The sequence below is a fragment of the Gopherus evgoodei genome, unplaced genomic scaffold (assembly GCF_007399415.2).
Source record: "Gopherus evgoodei ecotype Sinaloan lineage unplaced genomic scaffold, rGopEvg1_v1.p scaffold_47_arrow_ctg1, whole genome shotgun sequence".
Taxonomy (NCBI): Eukaryota; Metazoa; Chordata; order Testudines; family Testudinidae; genus Gopherus; species Gopherus evgoodei.
In genome coordinates, this window is record NW_022060068.1 from 1,450,007 (window position 1) to 1,467,859 (window position 17,853).

At 66.4% G+C, this 17,853-nt stretch overlaps 2 protein-coding genes across 5 annotated transcripts in view; one reads left to right on the forward strand and one right to left on the reverse strand.

Moving 5' to 3' along the window:
* Positions 1–6,698, forward strand: part of KCNH2 (potassium voltage-gated channel subfamily H member 2) — a 188,505-nt gene extending 181,807 nt beyond the window's left edge. For all 4 annotated transcript variants that reach the window (XM_030546581.1, XM_030546582.1, XM_030546584.1 and 1 more), the window contains 2 exons: positions 5,567–5,732; positions 6,020–6,698. In XM_030546581.1, the coding sequence (XP_030402441.1) occupies positions 5,567–5,732; positions 6,020–6,220 (367 nt within the window). In that variant the 3' untranslated portion in view covers positions 6,221–6,698. The remainder of the gene's footprint in view (positions 1–5,566; positions 5,733–6,019) is intronic.
* A 3,352-nt stretch (positions 6,699–10,050) lies between these two features.
* On the reverse strand, positions 10,051–15,349 carry AOC1 (amine oxidase copper containing 1). Its single transcript, XM_030546552.1, has 5 exons — positions 15,328–15,349; positions 12,657–14,225; positions 11,886–12,174; positions 11,211–11,343; positions 10,051–10,326 (listed from the first exon to the last, which is right to left on the reverse strand). Exons 1-5 carry the CDS (start codon positions 15,347–15,349, stop codon positions 10,051–10,053), a joined length of 2,289 nt encoding a protein of 762 aa, XP_030402412.1.
* Positions 15,350–17,853: the final 2,504 nt, after the last annotated feature.

Below are 17,853 nucleotides of genomic sequence, written 5' to 3' on the forward strand. Positions count from 1 at the left end.
AAGTCTGCACTTCACTCCTCGACCCCAGCCAGCTCCAGACTCACAACCCCCTCCAGCCCCTCCTCTCTCCTCAGCCCCTTTCCTGGGCCAGGAGGTCACCTGATCCCTTTGTCTCCAACACCTTCAGCTGGCACCTTTGCAGGGGAGGGGCCCAGGCCATCAGTTGCTGTCAGAGTGTCAGGCATTTAGGTGCACTGGCCCTTTGCTCTGCCAGATACTTCAGATCTGCCATGGGGACACTGAGGCACCAACACAGTATTCAGAGAAAACATTAAGAACTTTCCCAGTTCGTCACATCTCTCCCCCCTTCGAGACCGAACTGAGCGAGGTCACTCCAGCCAGTGACCTGGGGAAGCTCGAACCCACCAGCGTTCCCATGGATGCCCCAGCATCTCTCCCATCTCTTGGTGCGAGTTACACCAGGACAGTCCAGTCTTACGCCCTCCCTTAGGTCGGGTGTGCTTGATGGCACTCGCAGACCACATGTGGGAAGGTTTATGCAGACATGCCAGGGAAAGGCCCCGGGGGTAGGTGGGGGGAGTTGGGGACATGGCACTGAACGGCCCTGGGGGGCAGGTGGGAGGGTGGGGACACGGCAGGGAAAGGCCCCGGGGGGCAGGTGGGGGGGGACATGGCAGGGAAAGGCCCCGGGGGGAAGGTGGGGGAGTGGGGACATGGCAGAGAAAGGCCCCGGGGGGCAGGTGGGGGGCTGGGACATGGCAGGGAAAGTCCCCGGGGGGCAGGTGAGGGGGGGGTTGGGGACATGGCAGGGAAAGGCCCCGGGGGGCAGGTGGTGGGATTGGGACATGGCAGGAAAAGGCCTCGGGGGGCAGGTGGGGGGGGTTGGGGACATGGCAGGGAAAGGCCTTGAGGTGCAGGTGCGGGAGTTGGGGACATGGCAGGGAAAGGCCCTGAGGGGCAGGTGTGGGGGGACATTGTAAGGAAAGGCCCCAGGGGGGAGGTGGCGGAGTGGGGATATGGCAGAGAAAGGCCCCGGGGTGCAGGTGTGGGGGGACATTGCAAGGAAAGGCCCCGGGGGGAAGGTGGGGGAGTGGGGACATGGCAGAGAAAGGCTCCGGGGGGCAGGTGGGGGGCTGGGACATGGCAGGGAAAGGCCCCGGGGGGTAGGTGGGGGGGGTGGGGACATGGCAGAGAAAGGCTCCGGGGGGCAGGTGGGGGGCTGGGACATGGCAGGGAAAGGCCCCGGGGGGCAGGTGAGTGGGGGGGTTGGGGACATGGCAGGGAAATGCCCTGGGGGGCAGGTGGGTGGGGGGTTGGGACATGGCAGGAAAAGGCCTCGGGGGCAAGTGGAGAGGAGAGTTGGGACATGGCAGGGAAAGGCCCTGGGGGGCAGGTGGGGGGCTGGGACATGGCAGGGAAAGGCCTCGGGGGGTAGGTGGGGGGGTGGGGACATGGCAGGGAAAGGCCCTGGGGGGCAGGTGGGGGGCTGGGACATGGCAGGGAAAGTCCCCGGGGGGCAGGTGAGGGGGGGGTTGGGGACATGGCAGGGAAAGGCCCCGGGGGGCCGGGGGGGGGGGGTTGGGGACATGGCAGGGAAAGGCCCTGAGGGGCAGGTGGGGGGGGGGGTTGGGACATGGCAGGAAAAGGCCTCGGGGGCAAGTGGAGAGGAGGGTTGGGACATGGCAGGGAAAGGCCCCGGGAGGTAGGTGGGGGGGTTGGGACATGGCAGGGAAAGGCCCTGGGGGGCAGGTGGGGGGTTGGGGACATGGCAGGGAAAGGGCCTGGGAGGTAGGTGGGGGGGTGGGGACATGGCAGGGAAAGGCCCTGGGGGGCAGGTGGGGGGCTGGGACATGGCAGGGAAAGGCCCCGGGGGGCTGGTGGTGGGATGGGGACATGGCAGGGAAAGGCCTCGGGGGCCAGGTGGGGGGGGGTTGGGGACATAGCAGGGAAAGGCCTCGAGGGGCAGGTGGGGGGGGTTGGGACATGACAGGGAAAGGCCCCAGGGGGCAGGTGAGGGGAGTGTAGGGAGATGGCAGAGAAAGGCGCCAGGGGGTAGGTGGGGGGCTGGGAGATGGCAGGGAAAGGCCTCGGGGGGCAGGTGAGGGGGGGGTTGGGGACATGGCAGGAAAAGGCCCCGGGGGGCTGGTGGTGGGGTTGGGACATGGCAGGGAAAGGCCTCGAGGGGCAGGTGGGGGGGGTTGGGACATGGCAGGGAAATGCCCTGGGGGGCAGGTGGGGGGTTTGGGACATGGCAGGGAAAGGCCCCAGGGGGCAGGTGAGGGGAGTGTAGGGAGATGGCAGAGAAAGGTGCCGGGGGTGGGCACATGGCAGGGAAAGGCCCCGGGGGGCAGGTGGGGGGGTGGGACATGGCAGGGAAAGGCCTCGGGGGGTAGGTGGGTGGGTGGGGACATGGCAGGGAAAGGCCCCGGGGGGCAGGTGGGGGGGTGGGACATGGCAGGGAAAGGCCTCGGGGGGTAGGTGGGGGGGTGGGGACATGGCAGGGAAAGGCCCTGGGGGGCAGGTGGGGGGCTGGGACATGGCAGGGAAAGGCCTCGGGGGCCAGGTGGGGGGGGTTGGGGACATGGCAGGGAAATGCCCTGGGGGTCAGGTGGGGGGTTCGGACATGGCAGGGAAAGGCCCCGGGGGGTAGGTGGGGGGGTGTTGGGGACATGGCAGGGAAAGGCCTCGGGGGGTAGGTGGGGGGGTGGGGACATGGCAGGGAAAGGCCCTGGGGGGCAGGTGGGGGGCTGGGACATGGCAGGGAAAGGCCTCGGGGGCCAGGTGGGGGGGGGTTGGGGACATGGCAGGGAAATGCCCTGGGGGTCAGGTGGGGGGTTCGGACATGGCAGGGAAAGGCCCTGTGGGGCAGGTGGGGGGGTTGGGACATGGCAGGGAAAGGCCCCAGGGGGCAGGTGAGGGGAGTGTAGGGAGATGGCAGAGAAAGGTGCTAGGGGGTAGGTGGGGGGTGGGCACATGGCAGGGAAAGGCCCTGGGGGGCAGGTGGGGGGCTGGGAGATGGCAGGGAAAGGCCCCGGGGGGCAGGTGGGAGGGGGGTTGGGGACATGGCAGGGAAAGGCCCTGGGGGGCTGGTGGTGGGGTTGGGACATGGCAGGGAAAGGCCCCGGGGGGCAGGTGAGGGGGGGGTTGGGGACATGGCAGGGAAAGGCCTCGAGGGGCAGGTGGGGGGGGTTGGGACATGGCAGGGAAATGCCCTGGGGGGCAGGTGGGGGGGTTGGGACATGGCAGGGAAAGGCCCCAGGGGGCAGGTGGGGGGCTGGGACATGGCAGGGAAAGGCCCTGGGAGGTAGGTGGGGGGAGTTGGGGACATGGCAGGGAAAGGCCCCGGGGGGTAGGTGGGGGGTGGGTGGGGACATGGCAGAGAAAGGCCCTGGGGGGCAGGTGAGGGGTGGGTGGGGACATGGCAGGGAAAGGCCCCGGGGGGTAGGTGGGGGGTGTTGGGGACATGGCAGGGAAAGGCCCTGTGGGGCAGGTGGGGGGCTGGGACATGGCAGGGAAAGGCCTCGAGGGGCAGGTGGGGGGGGGTTGGGATATGGCAGGGAAAGGCCCCGGGGGTAGGTGGGAGGGGTGGGGACATGGCAGGGAAAGGCCCTGGGGGGCAGGTGGGGGGGAGTTGGGGACATGGCAGGGAAAGGCCCTGGGGAGCAGGTGGGGGGCTGGGACATGGCAGGGAAAGGCCCCGGGGGGCTGGTGGTGGGGCTGGGACATGGCAGGGAAAGGCCTCGAGGGGCAGGTGGGGGGCGTTGGGACATGGCAGGGAAAGGCCCTGGAGGGCAGGTGGGGGGGTTGGGACATGGCAAGGAAAGGCCCCGGGGGGCAGGTGAGGGGAGTGTAGGGAGATGGCAGAGAAAGGCGCCGGGGGGTAGGGGGGTGTTGGGGACATGGCAGGGAAAGGCCCTGGGGGGCAGGTGGGTGGGGGGTTGGGACATGGCAGGAAAAGGCCTCGGGGGCAAGTGGAGAGGAGGGTTGGGACATGGCAGGGAAAGGCCCCGGGGGGCAGGTGGGGGGGGGTTCGGACATGGCAGGGAAAGGCCCTGGAGGGCAGGTGGTGGGGTTGAGACATGGCAGGGAAATGCCCTGGGGGCAGGTTGGGGGGGTTCGGACATGGCAGGGAAAGGCCCCGGGGGGCAGGTGAGGGGAGTGTAGGGAGATGGCAGAGAAAGGCGCCGGGGGGTAGGTGGGGGGTGGGCACATGGCAGGGAAATGCCCTGGGGGGCAGGTGGCTGGGGGGTTGGGACATGGCAGGAAAAGGCCTCGGGGGCAAGTGGAGAGGAGGGTTGGGACATGGCAGGGAAAGGCCCCGGGGTCAGGTGGGGGGGTGTTGGGGACATGGCAGGGAAAGGCCCTGGGGGGCAGGTGGGGGGCTGGGACATGGCAGGGAAAGTCCCCGGGGGGCAGGTGAGGGGGGGGGTTGGGGACATGGCAGGGAAAGGCCCCGGGGGGCAGGTGGGGGGGGTTGGGGACATGGCAGGGAAAGGCCCTGAGGGGCAGGTGGGGGGGGGGGTTGGGACATGGCAGGAAAAGGCCTCGGGGGCAAGTGGAGAGGAGGGTTGGGACATGGCAGGGAAAGGCCCCGGGGTCAGGTGGGGGGGTGTTGGGGACATGGCAGGGAAAGGCCCTGGGGGGTAGGTGAGGGGATGGGGACATGGCAGGGAAAGGCCCCGGGAGGTGAGGGGGGGGGGCTGGGACATGGCAGGGAAAGGCCCCGGGGGGGAGGTGGGGGGGGTGGGGACATGGCAGGGAAAGGCCCTGGGGGGCAGGTGGGGGGGGTTGGGACATGGCAGGGAAAGGCCCCGGGGTCAGGTGGGGGGGTTGGTACATAGCAGGGAAAGGCCCCGGGGGGCAGGTGAGGGGGGGGGTTGGGGACATGGCAGGGAAAGGCCCCGGGGTCAGGTGGGGGGGTTGGGGACATGGCAGGGAAAGGCCCTGGGGGGCAGGTGGGAGGGGGGTGTAGGGAGATGGAAGGGAAAGGCCCCGGGGTCAGGTGGGGGGGTTGGTACATAGCAGGGAAAGGCCCAGGGGGGCAGGTGAAGGGGGGTTGGGACATGGCAGGGAAAGGCCCCGGCAGGTGGGGGAGTTGGGACATGGCAGGGAAAAGCCCCGGCAGGTGTGGGGGGGTGGGGACATGGCAGGGAAAGGCCCCGGGGGCAGGTGGGGGGGTTGGTACATAGCAGGGAAAGGCCCCGGGGGGCAGGTGAGGGGGGTTGGGACATGCAGGGAAAGCCCGCAGGTGGGGGAGTTGGGACATGGCAGGGAAAAGCCCGGCAGGTGGGGGGGGGTGGGACATGGCAGGGAAAGGCCCCAGCAGGTGGGGGGGGGGGGGACATGGCAGGGAAAGGCCCCAGGGGACAGGTGAGGGGGGGACATGGCATTGAAAGGCCCCGGAGGGGCCCCCCAGACGCCCCGCAGTTCCAGCCCTCAGGCCTGGCCAGGTGCCGGCGGGGCTGGGGGCTCCTGCTGGCCGAGGCGTTGCCGAGCGGGGGCAGGGTGATGCCCGGGGGCGTCTCTGGTCTGTGGCAGGGTCCCTGGGCTGGGGGGGGGGCGCCCCGGCCCCCACCCTCCGGCTCAGCCCCCCCTCTCCCGGCAGGCTGGAGACCCGCATGGCCGCCGACGTGGGCGCCATCATGCAGCTGCTGCAGCGGCAGGTTCGGCTGGTGCCGCCGGCCTATAGCACCGTGTCGTCGCCGCTCCCCGGCCCGAAGCGCCCTCCGCCGCCCGTCCTGCCCATCACCCCCCTCCAGCCCTGCCCCCAGGTGAGCCCCCCCGTGCAGCGTCGGTCCGGCACACCCCCGGCGGCCAACTGCCGAGGGACACCGGCCAGGGCTCTGCCCCCGGGGACGTGGGGCGGGGCGGGAACGCAGCCGAGATCCCTGGGGCACACTGGGCCCTTCTTCGCCGGCGCCCATCACTCCCGACCCGCAGCCCCTGCCAGCCCAGCCCTGCCCCTCTGCGGTGCCGGCGGCTCGCTGAGTTCTGGGCTGCGCTCGGTCGTGGTGTTTTCTGCCCGGTTCCCTGGCTGACAGCATCTCACCCCCGGCAGGTTCCGTGTTACCCGGCGCCGTTCCCATCCCCGCAGCCGCCCAGCCCAGCGCTGCCCTGCGAGCCGCCCCTCCCCGCGGAGGTGGTGCTGCTGGTGGAGCCGTCGCCCACACACCCCCGGCGCCGCTCCCTCCCCGGACAGCTGGCCCAGACGCCGGACTCAGAGACCCTACAGAGACACTGCTCCGACCCGGGCAGTTAATCGGCAGGACGGGGCCGGGGCTGGGGCACGGAGCCCTGCACAGGGTGGCCAGGGCCTCAGGGCTGCTGCCCCCTCCCCGCCCCAGGGACAACTGTGCTGCCGGGCTGAGGGCCTGGCCGCACGCTAGCCAAGCGGGACCCACGGCCGAGCCCACGCTGCCAGGACGTTAGCCGGCCTAACGGATCCGGGACGGGACCCGCGCGCCCCGCGCTGCCCAGAGACTGGTACGAAGAAGCAGCCTGGCCGGGGACGGACCCGCAGCCCGGGACCCTGGAACTACCACGGGGCGGGACCAAGAGCGCAGTCCCTGCGGCCAGGGCTGGCCCCCATGGGTGCCAGGTGGGCGGGCCAAAGGGCTGAGCAGGCCGGGGGCCCAGGTCTCACCCGCCTGGCTGCCCCGTGGGTGCCTTGCTATGAGCACGCGTGTGCGCCGCTGGCGGGGGTGTGTGGAATGGGTGGGTGGGTGCGCGGCTGTGTTCTGTGTGTGTGTGTGCGTGCGGCTGTGTTCTGTGTGTGTGTGTGTGTACGCGCAGCTGTGTTCTGTGTGTGTGTGTGTGTGTGTGTGTGTGTGTGTGTGTGTGTGTGCGGCTGTGTTCTCTGTGTGTGTGTGCGGCTGTGTTCTGTGTGTGCCCAGCTCTGTTCTGTGTGTGTGGCTGTGCGTGGCTGTGTTCTCTGTGTGTGCGTTGGTGTGTACGCGCAGCTGTGTTCTGTGTGTGTGTGTGTGTGTATGTGTGTGTGTGCAGCTGTGTTCTGTGTGTGCCCAGCTCTGTTCTGTGTGTGTGGCTGTGTGCGGCTGTGTTCTGTGTGTATGTGTTTGTGTGTACGCGCAGCTGTGTTCTCTGGGTGTGTCTGGGTGTGTGCGGCTGTGTTCTGTGTGTGTGTCTGGGTGTGCCCAGCTCTGTTCTGTGTGTGTGGCTGTGCGTGGCTGTGTTTGTTTGTGTGTACGCGCAGCTGTGTTCTCTGTGTGTGCGTGCGTGTGTGTGTGTGTGCAGCTGTGTTCTGTGTGTGCCCAGCTCTGTTCTGTGTGTGTGGCTGTGTGCGGCTGTGTTCTGTGTGTGTATGTTTGTGTGTGTGTGCGGCTGTGTTCTGTGTGTGTGTCTGCGTGTGCCCAGCTCTGTTCTCTGTGTGTGACTGTGCGTGGCTGTGTTTGTTTGTGTGTACGCGCAGCTGTGTTCTCTGTGTGTGCGTGTGTGTGTGTGTGTGTGCAGCTGTGTTCTGTGTGTGTGGCTGTGCACGGCTCTGTTCTCTGCATGTGGCTGTGTGTGCGTGTGGCTGTGCGTGTGTGGCTGTGCACAGCTGTGTTCTCTGTGTGTGTGTGCGAGCGGCTGTGTTGTCTGTGTGTGTGTGTGCGTGTGTGCGCGCAGCTGTGTTCTCTGTGTGTGGCTGTGCGCAGCTGTGGTCTCTGTGTGTCTGTGTGTGTGTGTGCGGCTGTGTTCTGTGTGTGTGGCTGTGCGCGACTGTGTTCTGTGTGTGTGTGTTCTGTGTGTGCACAGCTGTGTTCTGTGTAGCTGTGTGTGTGTGTCTGTGTGTGCATGGCTGTGTTTGTGTGTGTGTGTGTGCATGCAGCTGTGTTCTGTGTGTCTGTGTGTGTGCAGTTGTGTTCTGTGTATCTGTGTGTATGTGCACACAGCCCTGTTGCCTTCGGGGGAGCCCTGTTCTCTGTGTGTGTGTGTGTCCCTGTTCCCTGGGGGGGCTGTTTTGTGTGTGTGTGTGTGTGTGTGTGTCTGTGTGTCTATAGATAGATGTCCCTCTGCTGTTTGGGGTGGGGGAGGCTTTTCCCTGTAGCTGGGGACGGGGGCAGCTGGGTCACTGTGTGTGTGTCTGGGCCCTGCTCACTGTATGTGTGTGTTTGGGGGTGGGGTGGGGGGGCTGTTCCCTGGATATGTGTCTGGCGGAGATTGTTTCCCTTCTGTGTGTGTGTGTTTGTCTGGGGGGGGGAGTGTTCCCTGTGTGTGTCTGTGGGGAGGGGGGTGTTCCCTGTGTGTGTCTATGGGAGCGCTCCCCCGTATGTGTGTATGTGTCGGGGGGGGGGTTCCCTGTGTGTGTGTGTCTATGGGAGGGGCTATTCCCTGTGTGTGTCTATGGGGGCACTCCCAGTGTGTGTGTGTGGGGGGGGTTCCCTGTGTGTGTCTATGTGGGCGCTCCCCCTGTGTATGTGTGTCTGGGAGGGGCTGTTCCCTGTGTGTGTCTATGGGGGCATTCCCAGTGTGTGTGGGGGGGGGTTCCCTGTGTGTCGGGGGGGGGCTCCCTGTGTGTGTCTGGGGGGCCCCGTTCCCTGTGGGGGTGCAGCGCACAAGGCTGGCCCTGCTGTGGGGGGAGGGACTGGCAGGGCCGTGGGCTGCTCCCCATCCCTGTTGACAAGGTGGCCCCTGCCCACGGACCCGTCTCCTGCCAGTGCCCCCCCGAACCCGCCGGGGGGCAGCTCCAGGGGGTGGGGGGAGCAGCCCAGCCTGGGGCCGACCCGCCGGCAGCTCCATGTGGCGAGTGCATCCTCGTGCCGTGTCCTGTAACGGGCGCTGCCCGGTCTGTGCCCCCCCCCCCCCACGGCCCCGCATGGCACCTTCACGCAACCCGCCCCCGGCGCTCCAATAAACCAGCCAACCACGCCTCCCTCTGCCTCTGCCTGGGGGGGCACCACGGACACGCGCCGGCCTGGGTGGGGGGCAGCCCTGGGATGCGGCTCGCAGGGGGGTCCAGCCCTGGGACGTGGGGCAGGGGGGGTACTGCCATGGGACTCAGCACACAGAGGGTCCAGCCCTGGGATGCAGCTCGAGGGGGATGGGGGGGTCCAGCCCTGGGACGCGGGATGGGGGGATGGGGGGGATCCAACACTGGGACAGGGCTCGGGGGAGGGGGGGCGGCAGCGTCCAGCCCTGGGACGCTCTGCCGGGGGGGCGGGGGGCGGGGCCGGTCACTACAAGCACCAGCTTATCAGGAAATGATGCCCAGGGCTCCTGCAGCCCAGCACCCCCTGGTGTGTCCCCCCCCTTTGCTCCCCTATCCCCCCCCGCTGTCTGCACCTGCTGCCCCCCCTTGAGTCCTGCCAGTGTTGGGGGCCCCGGCGCAGCCCCTGTCCTGCTCTGTGAGGTGTGCGGGGCCTGGGGATGGAACCCAGCACTGCAGCAGCTGGTTGTGCCCGGGGTGCCACACGGGCCCAAGAGCCCCCTCAGCCCCCCAATGCCTGCGGACACGTTGCCCCCCTAGCTCCCCATACGGACACCCCCCACACCCGCAGACACAGCCCCCCACCCTCCCAATGCCTACAGACACACAGCGCCCCTCAGCCCCCCAACGCCTGCAGACACAAAGCCCCCCCACCCTCCACACACTTGCAGACACAGTCCCCCACTGCCTGCAGACACGGTGCCCCCCAGCTCCCCATATGGACACCCCTCCACATCCACAGACACAGCCCCACATGCCCGCAGACACACAGCCCCCCAGTGCCCCTCATTGCCTGCAGACATGGTATTCCCCCAGCTCCCCATACGGACACATCCAGCGCCCGGCTCACAGAGCCACCACCCGCTGACACACACCCGCCCCCCACGCCTGCAGCACAGCCCCCCAGAACTCCCCACACGCCACCCGGGGGCCTGCAGCCCCGACAGCCCCACTGACACCCCTGGCTGGGAAAGACACGTGTATTTACCGACTACAGTCCCGTTGGCGAGGGGCTGACCCCTTCAGTCTGTGTCCCCCCACCTCTGTGCCCCCCCAGGCCCAGCTCTCTGGGGGCGACCCCCGGGGGCTAGCAGCTGCCGAGCCAGCCGGAGCAGAACCCGGGGCCCCTTCGCCAGTGATGCCCGCAGGCCCCGGTAGGGCCCGGCTCACTCCTGCCTGTAGGTGCCGTTGTAGGTGAAGGGCTCGGCGGAGACGCAGGGCCCCGGGCTGGCGGGTGTCCAGCGCTGGATGGCCACGTGGGCGAAGGCTGGGTCCTGGGGCCGCACGATGACGGGGCTGCGCGACGCCACCGACGGGTCCTCATCGAAGAAGTTGAAGGGGCGCAGGAAGAAGCCGACGGCGTTGCCGGGCGTGGCCGTGTTAGGAACGTCCTCGGCGTGCGGGATGTGCAGGAAACCCACCGTCACCCAGGCCACCAGGTCCTGCCACGGACGAGAGCCACGGTCACCGGGGCCCCCCACAGCCTGGAGACCCCTGGACCCCCCCAGGGCCCCAGTCCCATCGCACACAGTCCCTGGCCCCCGGGGACCGAGCACTGTCCCCCCACAGCCATCACCCCTGCACACACTGGAGGTCCAGCACTGTCTCTCCCGCCCCCCAGCAGGGAGCAGACCCTCAGGGGCCCACCCCACAGCCATCCCCTGGCTGGGGCAGGCTCTGTGCCCCCCATGGCTCAACTCCAGCCTGGCCCAGACCCTGCCCCACACCAGTTCCACCTCCGCCTAGGCCCTGCCCCACACCAGCCCTGCCCGGGCCCTGCCCCCACCAGTTCCACCTCCGCCTAGGCCCTGCCCCACACCAGCCCTGCCCAGGCCCTGCCCCACACCAGTTCCACCTCCGCCTAGGCCCTGCCCCACACCAGCTCCACCCCCGCCTAGGTGTGACGCAGTAGGGACTCTGCATGCGGGGGGGGGAGCAGGGGGTGACTCTAGGTGAGGGACGGTACCTGAGCCGGGAGGGGGCTGGGGCGAGGCGACACCTTTGCCTGGGGAGCTGGACAAAGGGAGGAGGGAGAGGAGGGGAAGAGCCGGCTGGAAGGGTTTGGGGTTTCAGTTTGGGGCTGGCTGGGAAGAGGCAGGAACCCCAGAACGGGGGTCTGGGCTCCCCACCCCCCAGAGGGACCTGGCTGAGGGGTCCTGGTTGTACCTACAAGCCCTGCTTGGGTTCCTGTCATCTAATAAACCACCTGCGTTACTGGCTGGCGGAGAGTCCCGGGAATCGCAGGACATGGGGTGCAGGGCCTGGACCCCCCCACACTCCGTGACACTAGGCCCCGCCCCCCACCAGCCCAGGCCCCGCCCCACACCTGGTTCTCGATGTTCTCGTCGTTGCGGATGAAGCTCTCGAAGTCGACGGCCGGCTGCCAGGGGTCGTGCTGGGCATAGGGGCTGCTGCTGGTCGCCTCCTTCTCGTGGTGCCGCGTCACTGCCAGGTGGTACCTGCCAGCGAGGAGCCCATGGCTGAGCCCTGGCCCCCCATGGGGCGTGGCCCTGTGGGCTCGAGGGAGAAACCACCACTGGGCAGGGCCCCCCCCGGCACACCCACCCCCAGGGATCCCCCAGCTGAGCCCCGGCCCCCCATGGGGTGTGGCCCAGTGGGCTCAAGGGAGAAACCACCACTGGGCAGGCCCCCCCCCAGGCATACCTCCCCCCGGCTCCATCACTGGGCACTGGCCCTGAGACTGGCCTCGCCAGCCCGAGGTACCCCTGTCTGCAGATCGGCACCAGCCCGAGACCCCAGGACGGCCCCTGCCGGAGCCGGCTGTCCCAGCCCCAGGTGCCACTCGGCCCAGGGCACCAGCTGCTCCCTCTCGTGGGGTGGGGCCCCGCTGGCCATTGGGTCCCAGCCTTCCCTAGGGCGACCAGCCAGCAAGTGTGAAAAATCGGGTCAGGGTGGGGGAGTAATAGGAGCCTTTATAAGAAAAGCCCCCCAAATCGGGCCTGTCCCTGTAACACCGGGACATCCGCCACCACAGCCTTACCGGCCCCAGTTGACGCCCCGCTCCTCCCTCCAGCCGCGCGGCAGGACGCGGCCGGCCTGCGAGCTGTGCTGGATGCGGTAGCTGCGCGGGTGCCCCCAGCGGTTGTGCTGGGTCGGGCTGGAGAACAGCAGGTACCGGGGCAGGGCCCTGCCGAAGGGGAAGGTGGCCTGGCGCTCGCTGTGGCGTGGCCGCCGGTGCAGCCGGGGCTGCACGACCCGCTCGCCCGCGCTCCAGGGGTTGGAGATGTTCTCGAAGCACACGTCCACCGTCTCGAAGCTGTTCCGGGTGCCTGCGGGGGGGACAGGCCATGAGGGGGTCCCGGCCCTGCCCCCACCCCCGCCCTGGGGACCGACGCCCTGAAGGGTCAAGGCAGGGGGCTGGGGCTGACGCTCCCTTTGGCCCAATCAGTGTCATGGGAACAGGACTCCTGGGTCCCTCCAACCTCAGCTTGGTGGGGTGGGGGGCATCTAGGAGCAGGTCCTGGCCAGGGAGGGAGCCCAGTAGCCACCAGGGAGCGGGGCTGGGCTGGGGAAGGATGCGGGGCGGGGGCTGCCCTGCGGAAGGACCCAGCTGGGGGTGGGGCTGCCCTAGGGAAGGACTGGCCAGCGGCGGGGGGGGAGGGGGCTGCCCTGGGGAAGGATGGGGGAGTTTCCCTGGGGCAGAACCAGCCAGCAGGAGGGGCCTGCCCTGGGGAAGGCCCGGCTGGCGGGGGGAGGCGGAGGGGGCCGCCCTAGAGAAGGCTTGGCCAGCGCAGGGGGTGGGAGGACGCACCGGCAACGTCCAGGTCCACCTTGTAGTGCAGCAGGTGCGTGTGCAGGTTGCCCAGCACGTCGCGGTGCAGACGGGAGCCGTAGCGCAGGCCCTGCGGCGTGTAGAAGGTGGCGTGGACATAGCCAGTGGCGTGCACCTTGGCCTCCAGCACGCCGTTGGGGTAGAGCAGCACGTCCCAGATGTAGTCGTAGTTGTAGACGGTGGCCGTGGTGCGCAGCACCAGTGCCTGCCCCTCCAGCCCCCCGTAGAAGCGGTAGCCGCCCCGGAAGTCGCTGTCAAAGTGGCGCCGCAGGGGCACCCCCGTGGGCAGCTCGAAGAGGCAGAGGGCGCGGGGGTAGCGCACCGGCCCCGCCGCGTCGTACAGGTGATGCGCGTCCAGGTAGGTGGCCACTTCCGGGCAGTCGATGCCGGGCGCCAGCTCGTGAGCCAGGGTGCCCATGCCCCAGGCACTGTCAATGTACTTGGTCTGCATGGCGGCGGGCGTGCTGCCCCCATAGAAGGCCACAGCCTCCTGCACGCTCAGCTCGTGGGCCAGCTGCTCGCCATTGAAGCGCAGGTCGAAGAGCTGCAGGCCGGCGGAGGAGCGCAGCCGCAGGGCCAGGCGCCAGCCCCCGTACTCCACCAGGTTGCCCTGCAGCCGGTAGCGCTTGCCCTGCGGCTCACACACCTTGGCCCCGTGCACGGCCGTGGGGGTGCCGGTGCTGAAGTGGCCGCGGGGCACGTAGGTGGAGAAGAGCAGCTCGGGCGTGGTCGGGCAGGCCAGGGCCAGCTCCCCGCGCTCGTAGCGCCAGGCCAGCTCCTGGGCACTGGCGAAGTACTGCCCGTTGTACCAGAGCCGCTGCAGGGTCCAGCGCCGGGGGTCACGGGAGCGGTGGTCCAGCAGCAGCTCCAGCCCCACGGGGTGCAGGAAGTGCCCCTCCACCAAGCGCTGGAGGATGAGCCAGGAGCGGCGCTCACCAGGGCCCAGCCCACGCGGCGCCACGTCCGAGAAGGTCAGGCAGCGCTGGCTGCAGTTGTGGTACCAGAAGCCGGTGGTGTCGCGCAGCAGCCGGTACAGCGGCTCTGTCAGCTCCAGCAGCCTGCGGTGCATCAGCTCATACTCCAGCAGGGTGACGGGCCGCGCGGCGAAGGGGATGGGCCGCCCGCCCTTGTAGCTCACCGCCCGGTAGTAGCTGGGCCAGGGCAGGGGCCCCACCACGAACTCGGTGACGTTGGGCTGGGCCTGCTCCCCGAAGAAGACAATGGCGCGGGCCAGGCGTGGCGGGCGGGGGCTGCCCCCATTCAGGAACTGCAGGGCCTGGCTTTTCCGGGGCACCTGCAGCTCCACCAGGAAGAGGCTGTTGCTGGCCAGCGAGTCCCTGCGGTTGGCCGCCAGGCCCAGCTCCGGCCGGCTCAGCAGGAAGGTCCGTACCGCCCGCAGCTCCGCCGGGCTCAGATCGGCAAAGATCGATGCCCCCAGCTGGGGCGCAGGGATGGGACTGGCGCTGGCCAGGACGCCGAGCGCCGCCACCACCCACTGGAGGGTCTCCAGCCACATCCTTCCGCTGGGAACCTGGGCACCACGAGGGGCTGGTCAGAGGGGCCAGGAGCCATGCCCAGCGTGGTCCCACTGCCCCTGCCCAGCCCCAGCCCCAGCTGCAGCAACACCACACGGGTCGCACTGGGCTCTGCACGCCCAGCTGGGGGCTCCGTGCCCTGCTCAGCAGCCCTGGCGTCAGCCCCCCCCAAGGGGCTGGGTCGTTGGCTCTGCAGGGGAAACTGCTGGGGGCTGCCTCCATGGGCTGGCAGCACCACAGGGCCAGCTGTGGGGCTGACAGCCTGGGCAACCCACACTGCACCCCATCCCAGGAGCCCACCCTCCCCACAGGGCCCCGGGCAGCCCCAGTTCCTCAGCTGGTCACCCTCCCGGGCACATGCCAGGGCCCCTTCCCCCGCTCCCTCCAGCCCTGTCTGCTCTGCTCATGCCACAGCGTCAGCGGGGCACATGGGAAGCCGGGCCTTGGCTGCCAACTGGGTTCCATGGGAACGCCACGGTTCCTGGGGGCTGTACAGGGACAGAGGGGCAGGATGGTCCAGTTATTATGTAGAATCACGGAGTCGCAGAACTGGAACGGACATTGAGGGGTCACCTGGTCCAGTCCCCTGCACTCACGCCAGGGCTAAGGATTATCCAGACCGTCCCTGACAGGGGTTTGTCCAACGTGCTCTTAAAAACCTCCAGTGACGGAGACTCCACAACCTCCCTGGGCAACTTATTCCAGGGCGTAACCACCCTGACAGCTAGGGAGCTTTTCCTACTGTCCAACCTAATCTCCCTTGCTGCAATTTAACCCCATTGCTTCTTGTCCTGTCCTCAGAGGTTCAGGAGAACAATTTACCTCCCCTTCCACAGGACACCTTCCTAGGCAGTCACTGCCCATTGTGTGTATGCAACCGATTGTTCCTGCCTAAGTGGAGCACTTTGCATTTGTCCTTATTGAATTTCATCCTAGTTACTTCAGACCATTTCTCCAGTTTGTCCAGAGCCGTTTGAATTTTCAGCCTGTCCTGCAAAGCACTGGCATGTCCCCCTGCCTGAGTGCCGGGCATGGGACTGGTTGACCTATGGAGGGTCCCTTTCAGTGCCACACGTCTGCAATTCTGTGCATCCTGCCAGGCCCTGCCCAGATACTTGCTATCAGGATTATCCACATAGTGCGGCCTGGGCTCGCTGGCAGTACAGCCGGCAACCAAGAGGAGCCCAGGGCTGGGCTAGCAGGGGCTGCGGGTCGGAGTGAGGGGCACCAGCAGAGCAGTGACTGGGGGGCCCAGGGCTGAGACAGCAGGGGCTGTGGGTTGGGGGTGGGGGGCACAGAGTTGGGCTAGCAGGGGCTGCAGGTCGGGAGCGAGGGGCACCAGAAGAGCTGGTGGGGGGGCTGTGACATTATGAGTGTGATCTAATATCTCTTTGGAAGGTGACAGGGCCAGAAAGAGTTAATTCACTCCCAGACTTGTTAGGAAAATAAGTAAATGACCAGAGCTTGGAAATGCAGCCGGCATTGGTAGAGGTAGAAGGGGAGGTGTTTTCTCAGGTCTTGTGATATAAGCAAACAAGTTTTTGTCAGGGGTATTGACTTGCCTATGGAGGGAGCTACCCCGGTCTCCAAGCAGTTGTCTGTGAACAGCCCTGTGTGCTGGGACCAGGGAAGTGAGATCCTAAGCTGTGTGTCTGGGGAAGGAGAAAGTGTCTCCAGCTTTTCTTTGTCTGTGGAGCAGACAGACGGTGCCTTTCAGCCTGGGTGGTTTGAGAATAGTGCAGTTGTCTCAGGCCATGTCTACATCTAAAATTTTGCAGCGCTGGTTGTTACAGCTGTATTAGTACAGCTGTATAGGGCCAGCGCTGCAGAGTGGCCACACTTACAGCAACCAGCGCTGCAAGTGGTGTTAGATGTGGCCACACTGCAGCGCTGTTGGGCGGCTTCAAGGGGGGTTCGGGGACGCGAGAGCAAACCGGGAAAGGAGACCAGCTTCGCCGCGGTTTGCTCTCGCGTTCCCCGAACCACCCTGCAAACCGCAGGGAAGGAGACCTGCTTGCTCGGGGGTTCGGGGAACGAGAGAGCAAACCGGGAAAGGAGACCAGCTTCGCCGCGGTTTGCTCTCGCGTTCCCCGAACCACCCTGCAAACCGCAGGGAAGGAGACCTGCTTGCTCGGGGGTTCGGGGAACGAGAGAGCAAACCAGGAAAGGAGACCAGCTTTGCCGCGGTTTGCTCTCGCGTTCCCCGAACCACCCTGCAAACCGCAGGGAAGGAGACCTGCTTGCTCGGGGGTTCGGGGAACGAGAGAGCAAACCGGGAAAGGAGACCAGCTTCGCCGCGGTTTGCTCTCGCGTTCCCCGAACCACCCTGCAAACTGCAGGGAAGGAGACCTGCTTGCTCGGGGGTTCGGGGAACGAGAGAGCAAACCGGGAAAGGAGACCAGCTTCGCCGCGGTTTGCTCTCGCGTTCCCCGAACCACCCTGCAAACCGCAGGGAAGGAGACCTGCTTGCTCGGGGTTCGGGGAACGCGAGAGCAAGCCGGGGAAGGAGACCAGCTTGATTACCAGAGGCTTCCTCAGGTATGCTGGGATACCTGCTTATTCCACGGAGGTCAAGAAAAGTGCTGGTAAGTGTCTATACTTGATTACCAGCGCTGGATCACCAGCGCTGGATCCTCTACACCCGAGACAAAACGGGAGTACGGCCAGCGCTGCAAACAGGGAGTTGCAGCGCTGGTGATGCCCTGCAGATGTGTACACCTTCAAAGTTGCAGCGCTGTAACTCCCTCACCAGCGCTGCAACTTTCTGATGTAGACAAGCCCTCAGAGTTGGTTGTAAATACAGCTAAAGCCCAGGAGGGGAATGGTCCTAAGTTTGTGTCTGCTGAGGAGAATGACCCTGTGACTAGGTTGCATCCAGTTAGTGTCATGATGAAATCCCAGAGACCAGACAATTCTGGTGCTTATATTTTGCCTGTTGTTGGGAAAGGATGTAGCAGCTCTGTCTGCTCAGGGTGATACCCTAGCCAGGGCACAAGGAGAGCATGGAGGTGGTTTGATTGTGTTACCTACTGACAGTTGGGAAACTTGTAGCAAGAAAGAGAAGGCTTCTAACCTTTTAACTATGAAGTCTATGAGTTTACCTGAAAGGGGATTGTGTAAGAATCTGGCTCATGGGCCAGTCGTGATCCTGGATGTAAGTGAGACCCGGAAAGAGTCTGTGGGTACGTCTACACTACGGGATTATTCCGATTGTACATAAACCGGTTTCTGGAAACAGATTGTATAAAGTCGAGTGCATGCGGCCACACTAACCACATTAATTCGGCGGTGTGCGTCCATGGTCCGAGGCTAGTGTCGATTTCCGGAGCGTTGCACTGTGGGTAGCTATTCCGTAGCTATTCCATAGTTCCCGCAGTCTCCCCCACCACTTAGAATTCTGGGTTGAGAGTCCAGTGGCTGATGGGGCAAAAATCATTGTCGCGGGTGGTTCTGGGTAAATGTTGTCAGTCATTCCTTCCTCCAGGAAAGCAATGGCAGACAATCATTTCGCGCCCTTTTTCCCTGGATTGCCCTGGCAGACGCCATAGCACGGCAACCATGGAGCCCGTTCAGCTTTTTTTTTTACAGTCACTGTATGTGTGCTGGATGCCGTGGACAGAGGCGATACTCCAGCACTGCAC